At 38.4% G+C, this 17,023-nt stretch overlaps 1 protein-coding gene and 1 long non-coding RNA gene across 3 annotated transcripts in view; one reads left to right on the top strand and one right to left on the bottom strand.

Annotated features, from left to right (window-relative positions):
• The first annotated feature begins 2,410 nt into the window (after positions 1-2,410).
• LOC126981125 (uncharacterized) lies at positions 2,411-11,620 on the top strand. The gene is made up of 2 exons (XR_007733747.1): positions 2,411-11,120; positions 11,227-11,620. It is a non-coding gene; the product is annotated as an uncharacterized LOC126981125 (long non-coding RNA).
• The window catches only part of LOC126981123 (intermembrane lipid transfer protein Vps13-like), a gene marked incomplete in the record, with an annotated part of 66,210 nt that continues 60,769 nt past the window's right edge, over positions 11,583-17,023 (bottom strand). Inside the window, 3 exon segments of one of the 2 annotated variants that reach the window (XM_050831836.1) lie at positions 11,583-12,780; positions 13,166-13,229; positions 16,576-16,737. In XM_050831836.1, the coding sequence (XP_050687793.1) occupies positions 13,182-13,229; positions 16,576-16,737 (210 nt within the window). 2 annotated transcript variants of the gene reach the window in all.

Raw genomic sequence — 17,023 nt, 5'->3', positions numbered from 1 at the left:
CATCCATGCATCAGCTTCATCATCATCTACTTCATCATCCGTATATACTTCATCATTCATCTACTTCATCATCTATCTATACTTCATCATCCATCTACTTCATCATTCATCTACTTCATCATCCATCTACTTCATCATCCATCTACTTCATCATCCATCTACTTCATCATCCATCTACTTCATCATTCATCTACTTCATCATCCATCTACTTCATCATTCATCTACTTCATCATTCATCTCCTTCATCATCCATCTACTTCATCATTTATCTACTTCATCATCCATCTACCTCATCATCCATCTACTATCATCATCCATCTACTTCATCATCCATCTACTATCATCATCCATCTACTTCATCATCCATCTACTATCATCATCCATCTACTATCATCATCCATCTACTTCATCATCCATCTACTTCATCATCCATCTACTTCATCATCCATCTACTATCATCATCCATCTACTTCATCATCCATCTACTATCATCATCCATCTACTATCATCATCCATCTACTTCATCATCCATCTACTTCATCATCCATCTACTATCATCATCCATCTACTTCATCATCCATCTACTTCATCATCCATCTACTTCATCATCCATCTACTTCATCATTCATCTACTTCATCATCCATCTACTTCATCATCCATCTACTTCATCATTCATCTACTTCATCATCCATCTACTTCATCATCCATCTATACTTCATCATCTATCTACTTCATCATCTGTCTATACTTCATCATTCATCTACTTCATCATATATCCATCTATACTTCATCATCCATCTACTTCATCATTCATCTACTTCATCATATATCCATCTATACTTCATCATCCATCTATACTTCATCATCTATCTACTTCATCATCCATATACTTCATCATCCGTCTACTTCGTCATCCATCTACTTCATCATCCGTCTATACTTCATCATCCATCTACTTCATCATCCATCTATACTTCATCATCTATCTACTTCATCATCCATCTACTTCATCATCTATATCTACTTCATCATCCGTCTATACTTCATCATCCATCTACTTCATCATCTATATCTACTTCATCATCCGTCTATACTTCATCATTCATCTACTTTCATCATCCATCTATACTTCATCATCTATCTACTTCATCATCCATCTACTTAATTCATCATCCATCTATACTTAATTCATCATTTATCTACTGCATCTACTTCATCATCTGTCTATACTTCATCATTCATCTACTTCATCATCCATCTACTTCATCATTCATCTACTTCATCATCCATCTACTTTGATCATCCATCCACTTCATCATGCATCCACTTCATCATCCATCTACTTCATCATTCATCTACTTCATCATCCACCTACTTTATCATTCATCTACTTCATCATCCATCTACTTCATCATCCGTCTATACTTCATCATTCATCTACTTCATCATCCATCTACTTCGATCATCATTCATCCACTTCATCATCCATCTACTTCATCATTCATCTACTTCATCATCCATCTACTTCATCCATCTACTTCATTATCCATCTACTTCATTATCCATCTACTTCATCATCCATCTCCTTCATCATCCATCTACTTCATCATCCATCTGCTGCATCTACTTCATCATCCATCTACTTAATCATTATTAATTTTTTTCATTATTCTTCTACTTCATTTATTATTCATCCACTTCATTATTCATCTACTTCATCATTCATATCCTTCATCATCTATCTATAATTAAGTCATTCATTCATCTACGTTATTATTCATCTACTCCATCTTTATTCATCTATCTATGCTTCATTATTCACCTACATCATTCATAATTATTTATCTCCATTATTCATCTAATTCATCATTCATTTATTTCAACTCTCATCTACTTCATCATCCATCTCCTGAACTTCATATTATTCATTTATCTTTAATTGTTTGCTAAGCTTAAACTGATCTCCTTTCCCCCATGCAATTAATTTCCTTGAGTCATCTCCTAAATATGCCTCAGACAGGTAATTACATCTTTTAATTAACACTTTATGTAGACAAATTCAAGTTATTTCTTTTATGCTTCAAACAGGTTAATTGTTTTTGTATATGGCAGGTAACTTAATTCCTTTTTATACTACAGACAATATTAAGTTTCCTTCTGTACTTTTTATACTTGACACAAACAGGTTCTTTTATTATTATTATACTTCAAACAGGTCAATTAATTTTGTATACGGCAGGTAACTTCCTTTTTATACTTCAGACAATATTAAGTTTCCTTCTGTACTTTTTATACTTGACACAAACAGGTTCTTTTATTATTATACTTCAAACAGGTCACTGAATTTGGCTGGCTCCCTTTTATTAGGGCTTTCCAATGATAAAAGATTCATCTACTCAAACTGTAACTCATTTCCTATTACTTTTCTTCACTCATCTCCTGAATATACTTCACACAGGTTACTTTTACTGTGTTAGACTCTACTTTTTCATTATTCATGTACTTCATCATTCATCTGCTTTATCATTTATCTTCTTATCTTCCTTCATGTAATTCATTAGTCATTCATTCATTTTCAATCTACTTCAGTCTTCATGTACTTCATCATTCATCTTCTGTATCATTAATCTACTTATCTTCCTTCCTGTAATTCATTAGTCATTCATTCATCTTCAATCTACTTCAGTCTTTCGCTACTTCATCATTCATCTTCTGTATCATTAATCTACTTATCTTCCTTCCTGTAATTCATTAGTTATTCATTCATCTTCAATCTACTTCAGTCTTCCTCATAATCATCTTCCATCTACTTAATCAACTTCATATTCTACCTTATTATTCATCTTCATTTACCGACCATACTTAAACTGATCTCCTTTCCCCATGCAATTTCCTTCAGTCATCTCCTAGAATCTATTGCAATGATAAAAGACACGACATATTAGCATCATATCTCTTTTACTGTAGCATCAAAGAGGTTATACAAGTCGTAAAAAAGCCATTCATGTCTGCCTATGTATATGTGTGTGTGTATGTGTGTGTGCCGGCAAACCCTCGCTCGGCACATTACATATCAGCTAAGGAACTTCTCGTAGCATCTTAACATAACAATCTAAACTAATACATATAAAAAGTAAACCATAATATGCCTGGCAGGGTTCCACCAACACTGCATGTATCTGTATTTGCCACTATATATAATTATTTCCTAAGGTTTTTTAAGTCAGTATAGTTTCCATAATTTCACCATCAGCATAGATTCACCATTATCAAGAGAGCAAGCGTACTGCCATGATATATATATATAACAAGGTGATGGTGATGGCTGACTTCATATCACTAGAGGAGGAGGAGGAGGAAGAGGAGATAAAGGAGGAGGAGGAGACAAATTATGGAAGAAATCATTGGACAAATTATGGAAGAAGAAGGAGGAGGAGGAGGAGGAGGAGGAAGAAGAGGGAGAAGACAGCATTATACATTTTTTCTTCACACACAATATCCTTGGTTTCAGCTGATAGTTACAAATCATATATTCATTCTTTTCCACACAAGTAATTTGATATACCTAGTCAGCTTATGTATTGAAGATTGAAGGAGGAGGAAGAAGGAGGAGGAGGAAGAGGAGGGAGAAGATAGCACTGTACATTTCTTCCTAACCCGCACTATCCTTAGTTTCAGCTGATAGTTATACAAATCATAAACTCCTTCAGTACAGATAATTTCCCATAACTATTAGCCTACATTTTGCTTCTTCAAAGATAAATAGTTAACATTACCACTCATGCATAGCTATCACTAACAAGCTTGTAATGCTGCACGATGGACTCACTCAAACGCATACAAAAAGAACGTATGTATATAAAAATTTTGTGCCATTCCTATAACAGGTGCCGCCACTAACACCCGCCCATGTGCAGATTAAGTTCTTGAGGGTCACAGCAGGGCATGGCAACACTGGACTATATACAGACGGCATTGCTCTGTTAATGCAAACTAAAGAGTGAAAATAAAAGACAAAGTACCAGCCCTTGAAATACAGAAGACAGTGTTCCTCTCTCATAAACATAGTGAAAATAAAGACTAAACACCAGCCCTGGAAACATAGAGGGCGTTGCTCTGTTAACCCTCTCACGCACGATGATGCATTTCGCGTCATCAAAGGGTAAAAGGTCCTGGCGCACGATGACGCGAAACGCGTCATAAAAGTTTTAAAAATTTATTAAAAATTAAGTTTTCGGTGAAATTGCGTCAAATTTGGGAGCGTCATTTGTTGGGATAAGTTTGTTAATGGTAACATAGGGCAACCTTTCTAAGGAGCATAGATGAGGAGCTTTGAGCTCACTAAATTCCGCTTCGAAACATATATTCAGCTAAAAAAGTTGGCCCACAAAATTTCGAGCTAGCGAGTGGGGAAGAGTTGGTACTTCGGATTTACTGTCTACAATACTCTATACTGAGACTTGAAACAAGTTTGTATTGCTTATATATATATACTTTCCTCTATTTTCATTTGTGCATGTTCTAGTACAAGTCTTTATGAAGCCACTGATACCAAATTTATTGGGGTACGATATATCTGTAAGGGTAAAATACGTCCGGGAATGTAGAGTATTGCAGCGGCAAAAAAAGTCCGGTCGGGCCTGAGAAATGCATGGTGAGTGGAACAGAAACTTATGGTGTGCGAGAGGGTTAACATGAACTATAGAGTGAAAATAAAAGACAAAGTACCAGCCCTTGAAATACAGAAGGCAGTGTTCCTCTATCATAGATTACTGAGTGAAAATAAATGACTAAGTATACTAGCCTTTGGACTACTGAATGCTCCTTTATAATAAGCTATAGCGTAAAAATAAAAGACAAAGTACCAGCCCTTGAAATAAAGAAGGTAATGTTCCGCTATCAGAAATTATCAAGTGAAAATAAATTACTAAGTATACTACTCTTTGGACTACTGAATGCTCCTTTACCATAAGCTAGAGTAGAAATAAATGACTAAGTATCGGACCTTGAACTACTGAATCCAATGCTCCTAGATCATAAACTATAGAGTAAAGTGAAAGACTAAGTATCAACCCTTCAACTATAGAATCTAATGCTCCTTTATCATTAACTATACAGTAAAATGAAAGACTAACTACTTAATTGCCATTGGACTATGGAATTCAAGGCTCTTTGTTCATTATAAAGTAAAGTAAACCTGTAACTCTGTGATTCCGTGTAAGTAAAAAGTAACTAATGTCTTTCAACACTTCAGTATTTCCTCCTGTAATACAATAGCTTGACTCTGACCCATTAAAGGACATTCATCAAATTCATTCCTAGGTCAAAATTTCGACCTATCAAGAGCTTAACACATGAGTCTACAAGAGGGCACAGAGTACAGCCCAGTAACATGATCACATAAGATTAAGAGTTGATAAAAAAAGATTGCAAAAAGACTAATGTATTCCTTGGTAATTGTATAACAACTTCAATGTTACATGCATGTAATTTAATTAATATCCAAGCCTCTAGTCTAGTGCATCTAACCTGCCTAAGGGCGAGCCTCCCATAACTCTGTGAGGGGGTTGTCTCTTTGGCCGACTGGTTAAGGAGTGGCTCTCCCGTCTTGCTGGTCGCGGGTTTGATCCCCGGCTCCAGCAAAACCTTTCCTTGTCTGGATTAGTTTACTGTATGTTTTCTTACACGCTGTGGTTGTGTGGGAGCAGAGTGGAGTGAAATTCAGGGCGTTAAACTAGTATTATTCTTGATTATGTTACAACTCTTCACAAAATATATAGAATGCCAAAATCCACTGTAATTCTTCTCATTAATATATACATCCTTCTAACAAGTAAACTCTTAAGAATCTTGCCTTCCCAATAATAATAATAATGATAATAATAATAACAACAATGTACTGTTTCCTCATTTCCACACAAAGCTCACACTATTGAATACCTGGCCACCTCAAGCAGTGAATCTACTTTGCACATATGCATATATTATTTACTATTCTCTATTCAGCACTCTAGCATGCGTTTTCCCATTTGATTTTGTCTCTATAGAACCCAGGAACCTTGTAATCAGCATTGCTTTTCTCTACGCAAGCAGATGTAAGAAGACAGGCCAAGGATAAGAAGAACACTTGCACTCATAACATTAAGAACTGCCTTATGATATGGGCCTCAATACACAGACATATACAGTCGTCCCTCAAATAGTACGGTTTCCAATAGTTAGGTTTTGGTTTTATGTGGAGTTTCTAAGAAGATTTTTTAGGATTTTTAAATTTCCCGACGAGCAGGAAATTCAAAAATCCTAAAAGATCTTCTATGACAAGCTGTATAAAACCGAAACCGAACTATTGGAAACTGTACTATTTGAGGGACGACTGTATATCATTCAAGGACAGCATCATGCACACATTCACACCATTACTGATACCATAACACCTCACAGCCTTTTTTAAGCTAAGTTTCTAAGGGGCCGGACCGTGCCTCTCGAATTAAGAAAGGATGCAGTCTTGTCCTGTTATATACTCACTCTATGCAGCCTATTGGTTACATGCATTACTTAGAGAGCTTATGTATTCACCTAATTCTTATGCTTTTATGGAGCAAGGTGTACATCGTATTATCTGGTTAACTCATTTACCTTCCTCAACATCATTACCACGGCTGATTCTTCTTGTAACTTCTATGCTCCTTAGTCTCTCAATATAACCACACTATCATCTTTTACTGAGAGATCTGGAGTATAAGAATTGTGGAATAAATAGGAACTTGTGTATGTTGAATAGAAAAATGCAATAATAATGAAAAAAATACATACAGGGGAAGAGTTGTGGAATAGATTAAAGCTTGCATATATTGAATTAAGAAAGAGAATAATAAAAAAATATATACAGTACAATAGAAATGCTGTGGAATAGATTAAAGACTTTCATATATAAAAGCAAATAATAATTGAAAAAAATATACATGAAGATTCCTAATGCCCCTTCCTTCAATAAACACCTGTAGTGCTTAACAGCTTAACTTCAGCATTATTCCTCACAAGCCATCATTGCTATACAAGTTTTATACAAGTTTCTGACCATTGCCTATCCACCTGTCACACCTCTTTTCCTCCACCTTTTGTAACCTAAAGCTGCAACAACTTGATTTTCCTTCCTTCCTAAGCAATGCTGCATACACACTGGAGGGAGGGAAAGAGAGGGAAAGGAGGGATGGAGGAGGCATGGTCGCTTTCTATACTACAGCTGCACTTTGGTAATACTCCTGCTCTAAATAACAGCGACATAGTAACTTCTCTTATCTTCCTTTCTTAAGCAAAACCTACTTGACTTTTCTTCCCTCCGAAAGCAATGATACACACACACTGGAGGAAGGGAAGAAGATGAACAGTCACTCTCTACACTACAGCTGCACTCATCCTGGTAATACTTCTCCTGCTCTAAATAAAAGCCATAGCAACTTATCTCATCTTCCTTAAGCAAAACTGATCTTCCCTCCACTGCATAGACATACCATAGAGAGAGGGAGGGAGACACCATCACTCCCTTCAGCTACACCTATCATGGTAAAACTCCTCCTCATGCTGTGAATAAAAGCCACAAAAACCTTACTTATTTTTCCCCTTAATCAACGATGCAAATACACACTGGATAGGGACATTCACTCCTCACACTAGTTTTTTTAAGTACATAAGGAACGGAGATATTTATAAGGGAGGGTAAGTCACTGGTAGGCTTCTTATATATGTTATTTCCATTATCTGACTACCGTACATATTCAAATCAGCTAGTATGGTATTATGGAGTTCTGTATAGTCACACATCAAGTAGGAAACCATGACAGTCTATGGGATTTTTCTAATATACTATAATGTATTTTCTGCTATCTGACTCCCACATAGACCAAGGGAAGTCATCCAGTTTGGTATTACGGAGTGTGAATGTCTAAGGGATTTTGCTGGTATACTACGATGGTATTTCTGCTATCTGACCCCCATATAGACCAAGGGAAGTCATCCAGTTTGGTATTACGGAGCATGAATGTTTAAGGAACCTCTACGGACACTGACCTAACTACCTAACTGTTGTATTCTATTAAGGACGGCACGAGTGAAGGCTTCTGGCAGTACCATGCATAATAAAATCTGGCGTGTGATGAGTTAGTTCTCTCTGGCCTGCAAGCAATGTGTTACTTTTTTCCATTTGGAACTACAGTTGTCCCTCAAATAGTACGGTTTCCAATAGTTCGGTTTCAGTTTTATAGGGATTGTCATAGAAGATATTTTAGGATTTTTACATTTCCTGCTTGTCGGGAAATTAAAAAATCCTAAAAAATCTTCTTAGAAAATCGACATAAAACCAAAACTGAACTATTGGAAACTGTACTATTTGAGGGACACCTGTATACTTTGGTGATCTGGTAACTGTGTGAAGACTTGTTCTGATCTCCTTTAATATGCAAGACGAAATTTCTTACGATCATTCTCTAAACATTAAGTTAGTACAGTGTTTCAATACCAAGACCAAACAGCTGACTTGGTAACTGTGTGAAGCTTTTTTTTCTGATTTCCCTTTACATGCAAGACACAAAACTTCTTACGATCATTCTCTAAACATTAAGTTAGTACAGTGCTTCAATACCAAGACCAAACAGCTGACTTGGTAACTGTGTGAAGCTTTTTTTTCTGATTTCCCTTTACATGCAAGACACAAAATTTCTTACGATCATTCTCCAAACATTAAGTTAGTACGATGCTTCAATGCCAAGACCAAACAGCTTTTTTCTGATTTCCCTTTACATGCAAGACACAAAATTTCTTACGATCATTCTGTAAGCATCAAATTACAATGCTTCAATATCACCCAACTGAAGCGACTGATCAGAAACACGTGGAAGATTAGTCTCGTTCTGAACAGTGCAAAATCAGACAGCGTGAATCATGGGTGTGAGTGCGAACCATAAAATATCCAACCTATAAATGATGTAGTGAGGTTGACAAGTCCCAGAGATACAGTAGTGAGAATCAAGTAGTGCAGCCCTTAAGTTACATGTATCTAGCCTGTGGCATCACCAAATATTAAAATGATCTGGTAGGGTTGACACAAGAAACAGAGATGTACATTAGTGAGAATTAAAGCAGTGTAGCCCATAATATTCAAACCAAAAATGATCGGGTGAGGTTGACAACAGAGATACAGAGGAATAGAACAAACGGAGGAGATACAGAGACACAGGGAAAGAGAGATACATTAGTGTTACAAAAGATAGGAGAACAGAGGTTTGATCAAGTTATGCAGCAAGTAAGGTACATGTATCAATATAACACAAGCTTGCAGATTTACTAAAGTCTTCTAGCAAGGTGAACAGGTCTTAAAAAGGTAGAAAGCATGAACCACAATGACAAATAATAATATATACGCAAAGTGTAAGTCAATCTCTTCATGATGTAGTGAGACCTAAGATGATATGATTTTTTCCTTGATTCATTGATGGCATTGCAGAGTTCATCATTTTAAGTAATATTTCATTCGGTTATATTTCAGCCATACAAATGTCCGTTAGGCTCAGTCCCCTTCCTGGAGGCATTACTGATTGACGGGAGCCTTGATAGAAAAAATGACCTAAATAATCTAACCATTTCATATACGAGAGATAGATTCCTTTCCTGGAGTGGTTGCTGAGTGGCTGAAGCTGTTTCCGTAGTCTTTTATAGAAATAATGACCGAAACACTCAAGTAATTTTATATGATACTAAAGATAAGTCATGTAAAACGATGAACAGAGTCTTGTTTACTCTGGGCCCGGGATGAGGAAGGAACAGGCGCAGGGAACAACTCACTGGCTGGCTGGTGGCGACAACAACACCAGTCATCAACAAAACTTAAAGCGACAATAGTTAAACCAGTATGAAAACCAGGTGCTTCCACAATAGGAAAACCGTATAACTATCGGCAAACCTCCTCGTTATGAAAATACAAACAACAGAAATGAAAACAGTGCGGAAACCAGAATACTTTCACTATAAACACAATAAAATCTTATACATCTCTTTGCAAACTTCCTCGTTATGAAAATAGAAAACATTACAAGTGAAAACAGTGTGGAAATTAGATTAACTTCCACTATGAAAAAATGAAAAACTCTTATACGTCTATCACTAAACTTCCTCATTATGAAAATACAAAACAACAGAAGTGAAAACAGTGTGGAAATTAGATTAACTTCCACTATGAAAAAATGAAAAACTCTTATACGTCTATCACTAAACTTCCTCATTATGAAAATACAAAACAGTGGAAGTAATGTGTGAAAATAAGATTAACTTCCACTACGAAAAAATGAAAAACTCTTATACGTCTATTACCAAACTTCCTCATTATGAAAATACAAAACTTTCTCATTATGAAAATACAAAACAAGTCAAAACGTGTGAAAATCAGGGTAACTTCCACTATGACAAACTTATATATACTAACCGTCAAACCTCTTCGTTAAGAAAATACAAAATGATACAAACTCAAAACAGTGTGATAATCAAGGAACTTCCGCACACACAAGAACTGATACTAAATTAATCCCCGTGCCTCCTCATTACGAAGGAGTACAAAACAACTTACTAGTGCTAAATGTTATGAATGACAGGTAAAGCGGAGACAATACAGTCATCCCTCAAATAGTGCGGTTTCCAATAGTTCGGTTTCGGTTTTATACGGATTGTCATAGATCTTTTAGGATTTTTACATTTCCTGTTTGTCGGGATATTTAAAAATCCTTAAAAATCTTAGAAAATCCACATAAAACCAAAACCGAACTATTGGAAACTGTACTATTTGAGGGACGTCTGTAATATGCATCTGGAACCCGTGAATCCGTAACTGGGCAGGGAAGGGACACTGACTGACCACATGAAGGAAAGAACCGGTGTAGGAAAGGAATTAAAGCTGAGTAATTGAAGGGAAGAACTTAAAGCTGGTAATAAGAGGAAGTGACGATGGTTGACTGGCCGCTCCCTACACACACATCACTCTCCGGGAAAGCTTAGAAATTAGTGAAAAAATAAAGAAAAAAATAATAAGCCTCATCCCAGGGTACAAAATCAACACTGAAACACATATACAAGGTCCTGGAGTGCTTAGAAATTGATGAAAGAAAAAAAAATATAAATGGGAAAGCTTAGAAATTAGTGAAAAAATAAAGAAAAATCAACACTGAAACACATATACAAGGTCCTGGAGTGCTTAGAAATTGATGAAAGAAAAAAAAATATAAATGGGAAAGCTTAGAAATTAGTGAAAAAATAAAGAAAAAAATAATAAGCCTCATCCCAGGGTACAAAATCAACACTGAAACACATATACAAGGTCCTGGAGTGCTTAGAAATTGATGAAAGAAAACAAAAATAAATAAGGAATGAATAAATGTAATAAGTATCTGGTAATTTAAGTGTCAGTATCATTGCAGGAAAATAATAGAAATAAAAATAGAAAGGAAAAAATACCATACAATAGGAGCAGCGAGTGGAGGGATTTTTTTTTTATCATTGTTTCCTTTTTTTGTGCCCTTGAGCTGTCTCCTTTGTTGTAAAAAAAAAAAAAAAAAAAAAAAAAAAAAAAAATAAAATATATATACAGACATGATCTTAGTGGCATAAAGATTAGCAAAAAGAAGAAGAAGAACGACAACAACAACAGGAGCAAGTTAATACAGTTTTATCGTCCTCAAAATCAACACCAAAGACACATCCCGGGTGACGGCCGGGGCGACGCGACGAAATGTACACAAGAAACGTAATGGTCCCGGTCTGGAAATGTCCGCTCACTTAAACTTACGCTCACCCCTCACCCTTGTGCTGCCTTGCATTATTACGCCTATCAATCGCTCACTGTACAGAGTCTCGCAAAGGCCGATTCTTGCTTACGCTAACCCCTGTGCAGCCTTACATTCTTACGCCTATCAATCGCTCACTGTACAGAGTCTCGCAAAGGCTGATTCTTGCTTACGTTAACCCCTGTGCAGCCTTACATTCTTACGCCTATCAGTCGCTCACTGTACAGTCTCGCAAAGGCCTATTCTTGCAACAATGGGAGGGACTCTTACATGGACCTTACTTGAGGGGGTTAAATATTTTCCACAATCTTACATGGGATATTACTTTTCTGAGCAGTTAAAAATCTTCCTCAATCACAATCAGACAATCAATTTTTAGTCTTACATGGATATTACTTTTCTGAGGGGGAAGGGGGGGGGGGGGTAAAAATCTTCCTCAATCTTACACTGGTACTTGTCTGAAGGGGTTAAAATCTTCCCCAATCTTACACTGGATATTACTTTTCATAGGAGTAAAAATCTTCCTCAATCTTTCACTGGATCTTACTTTTCACGAGACTCAAAAATGTTCTTAAAATCTTCCTCAATCTTACATGGATATTACCTTTCTGAGGGAGTTAAAAATCTTCCTCAATCTTACAGTGGATATTACTTGTCTGAGGGAGTTAAAAATCTTCCTCAATCTTACACCACTGGCTATTCCTTGTCTGAGGGGCAATAAATATCCCTCAGTTTAACATAGAGTCATAGGCATAGAGTCACCCTTTCACATGAGGTCGTTCGTCTTAAGGAATGGTATGTACAGTGGGTGAGGTCTGTCTGTCCAAGAAGTGTGTGTGTGTGTGTGTTTGTTTTCATTTCTCTAATTTCACCAGATCTCACGCTGGTACATCTTCTAACGCTGTGCAGTCAAAAAGCTTCAGGGGTTGTTTTCATTTCTCTAATTTCACCAGATCTCACGTGGTACATCTTCTAACGCTGTGCAGTCAAAAAGCTTCAGGGGTTGTTTTCATTTCTCTAATTTCACCAGATCTCACGTGGTACATCTTCTAACGCTGTGCAGTCAAAAAGCTTCAGGGGTTGTTTTCATTTCTCTAATTTCACCAGATCTCACATGGTACATCTTCTAACGCTGTGCAGTCAAAAAGCTACAGGGGTTGTTTTCATTTCTCTAATTTCACCAGATCTCACGTGGTACATCTTCTAACGCTGTGCAGTCAAAAAGCTTCAGGGGTTGTTTTCATTTCTCTAATTTCACCAGATCTCACGTGGTACATCTTCTAACGCTGTGCAGTCAAAAAGCTACAGGGGTTGTTTTCATTTCTCTAATTTCACCAGCTGCTCCTACGTACTACTACTGTTCATGTTTGATGTAGGCTGCGCTCAGCTCTGACAGGAACCACTGGAAATAGAAAGGAAATTAGGGGTTACACAATGCAAAAAGCTTCGATAACATGCAAACTTCAATAATGTGAGTCTTGTGTTCGGGTGACATGTGATGTTTTAATTTTTTCTTGCTGTAATAAATGGCTCAGTTGCATATAAAACACTGGATATTAGTTTTCTGAGGGGGGTAAAAATCTTCCACAATCTTGCACTGGATATTGCTTGTCTGAGAGGGTAAAAATCTTCCTCAATCTATCACTGGATATTACTTTTCATGGAGAGTAAAAATCTTCCTCAATCTATCACTGGATATTACTTTTTTGAGGGTAAAAATCTTCCTCAATCTTACACTGGATATTACTTTTCATGGGAGTCAAAAATGTTCTTAAAAATTTGCTTCTACAAATGCAACTCCTCAATTTATGTTTGTATTGTCGATATAAGTTATTTCTTCTTCATAAGCAAAATGACACAAAGTATGCAGTCATCCCTCAAATAGCACGGTTTCCAATAGTTCGGTTTCGGTTTAATACGGATTGCCATAGAAGATCTTTTTTATCGGGAAATTTAAAAATCCTAAATAAATCTTCTATGAAAATCCACGTAAAACTGAAACCGAACTATTGGAAACCGTACTATTTGAGGGACGACTCTATAAAAGTAATTTGAAGGGGTTACAGGAGGGTGTGTTTGCCAAGTTATATGCATACTCGTAATCACAAAGAGATAACCAGCATGGCCAATTACACCGAGACGAAGAAATGAACTGTCCAAATTAAGATTGATAAACAATCTTTGTTACCGCCGATCAGAGAGACAAAGAAAGGGTGAGAGAGACAGAGTGAGACAGAACCCTACATTAACCCTATGCGATAAGACCGGCGAACGCGTAAACATCAACCAATGACCTCTGACTCGACACTCTCTCTCTCTTTCTCTGTCTCTCTCACCCTCTCTCTGATCGGCCGTAACATTCTTTATTTTGACAACTTCATTTTTACATATCATCTCAATTTTCCAGGGATGTTTTTTCCTCCTATGCAGAGTGAGTAGCTGGCAAACAATCCCGACAGAGGCTGGACAGGGCCAGACAAACTAAGCAAGAAGGAAAAGATCTCATCAGTCATGCAAGGCCCACTCCCTATTACGACATGCAGATAACCTCGCCAGTTTATACAACATTGACTTCGTATTCACAGGCCGGGGCAGGATGGGTTGGGGCTGGGAAGAGCAGGGCAGATCAGGGCAGGGCGGGGCAGGACAGGGCAGGGTAGGATGGGTTGGGGCCGGGGAGAGCAGGGCAGAGCAGGGCAGGGCAGGGCAGGGCAGGATGGGTTGGGGCTGGGAAGAGCAGGATGGGGCAGGATGGTTTGGGGCAGAAATAACAGTGTTGAGAGAGTTGGTTGATAAGTGAAGAAGAAAAGACATAAAGAAAATAAAAATAAACAATTGAGGTCTTATGGGTGAACTGTCAAAGAGAAGTTATTGTACAAGAGTGTGTGTGTGTGTGTGCATTTACCTAGTTGTATTTACCTAGTTGTAATTTTACAGGGCCTGGGCTTATGCTTGTGTGGTCCCATCTCCATATCTATAATTATCCAACTTTTCCTTGAAGTTCTGCACACTCTTTGCCGATACTATTTCTTCCCTTAGTCTGTTCCAAACCTCTATATGTGTGTGTGTGCGTGTGTGTGTGTGAGTGGTACAGTGGCTAACATGTTGCCAAGAATGAGGAACAGCAAATTTCAAGTATGGACAGCCCGTGGATGCATGCACACACCCAGAATGCTGTCAAGGGTTGGGGATGTTGTGTAAATGACAGGCATCCCATCTCTTCACTCTGCTAACTACTAGACCATTCTTGTCCAAACTCTGAGTAGTAAGATGTTATTGAGTAAATCAACATTAGATTACAAGCAACTCTACAGGACAAATATATAAGCAACCACACTACTGAACTCTTTTTTCCCTTTTTTACAGTAGACATTATAAAGAAAATCAAAGTTAGACTACAGGAAAGAGGACAGACCAACGAGCCACAGCCAGGTATGTTATCCTGCCACTCGAAAAGCCAGAGTTAATCACCTCAAAATAATAAGCCAGAGTTAATCATCCAGAATCACAACTGGGTAATTCTTTCTCTATTTCCAAGAGGACATAAGGAAATCAAGGTTAGGCTACAAGCAAGAGGACAGACCAACAAGCCACAGCCAGAGACAGAGACAGACATGTTATCCTGCCATTTGGGAACCCAGAGTTAATCACCTCAATATAATAAGCCAGTTAATCATCTAGAAACAATAGAAGGTCTCCAATCACAAGAGTTTCCAGCCATGCTCCGCACATTCAAGCCTTCACAAGACCACCTCAGAATCTTTACACACTGGTTAATCACTTCAAAATAAGCCAGCCACTGTTGATCATCTGGAAACAATAGAGTCTCCAATTGCAAGAGAATATCCAGCATTGCTCCGCACATTCAAGCCTCCACAAGACCACCTCAGAATCTTCACACACTGGTTAATCACCTCAAAATAAGCCAGCCACTGTTAATCATCTGGAAACAATAGAAAGTCTCCAATCACAAGAGTTTCCAGCCTTGCTCCACACATTCAAGCCTCCACAAGATCGCCTCAGAATCTTCAAAATAAGCCACAGTTAATCGCCTCAGAAGGTCTCCAATAGCAAGAGAGTGTCCAGTCTTGCTCCACACACTTGAAGCCTTGACATGCCCACCTCAGAATCTTTATACATTGGCCCACACAAAACATGTGAAGGTCAAACAGGATGTGATCAAATACCTGCATGGTCGAGTCTTCCCTCGGCACCTCGACATACTTAACGACATTCTCCCACTCTATGCAGACTTGTGGGGGCTCGGACTGCGGCACGGACTGAGCTACTGGCGGTGGAGGTGCAGCTCTTGGCCTGACCCAGCTGCCACGGCCTGTGCTTCCCGACGGCACGCTGGGTTGCGTTATGCCTTGTCCGGTGGCAGCTTTTGAGATGCCTTCAGCAACGTCTCTGCCGATCTTAGTAATGCCACTTCCTATTGTGCCAACCATGCCAAAGAGACCTCTCATAGGGGCAGGGGATTCAGTCTGTCTTGGCCTGCTACTAGAGAACCATGATGGGCGTGTGTTTGGGCTTTGTGGGGCTCTGGCAGGGTACTGTGGGCTTGGGTTTGGGTTTTGTGGAGCTTTACTGGGGTATTGTGGGCTTGTATTAGGGTACTGCGGGGCTGTTTGAGGGTGCTGTGGGCCACTACCAGGGTGCTGTGGCGGTGGGTTACTGTAAAGAGTGCTACCATGACTTCTACCATGCATGGGGTTAGGGGGCAAATCTTGATGTTGGCGACTTACATGGTTTTGTTCAACCGAGCCTAACTGCACCACCTTGGTATTGTTGCCGCCACCGAACACCCCCAGCATGCGCCTCTTCTCCTGCTTCACACTCAGGCGCAGGCCGTTGGTAGTCAGCACGGGAGGCTCGGACATCTCGTCGAAGCTGTGAACCCATTCGACCTGTGGGGAAGGGAATGCAAGGTAAGGGTAAGGTTGGGGGCTAAATTCAAGCACTGCACAATGGAAGCCCTGAATGATGATGATGTTGAGAGAGTTGGTTGATAAGTGAAGATGAAAAGACACAAAAGAAGGGAAGGGAATGAGCTTGGAACAGTGAGGGAGGGAAGAGAAGGATTAAGGTTAAGTTGAGGACATATGTTATAGCTAAACTAAGGCAATGCACACTAGAAGCCCTGAATGATGATAATGTTGAGAGTTGGTTGATAAGTGAAGATGAAAAGACACA

The sequence above is a fragment of the Eriocheir sinensis genome, chromosome 46 (assembly GCF_024679095.1).
Source record: "Eriocheir sinensis breed Jianghai 21 chromosome 46, ASM2467909v1, whole genome shotgun sequence".
NCBI lineage: Eukaryota > Metazoa > Arthropoda > Malacostraca > Decapoda > Varunidae > Eriocheir > Eriocheir sinensis.
Note: the sequence above shows the minus strand (reverse complement) of the source record. Positions and strands in the feature narration are given on the sequence as shown.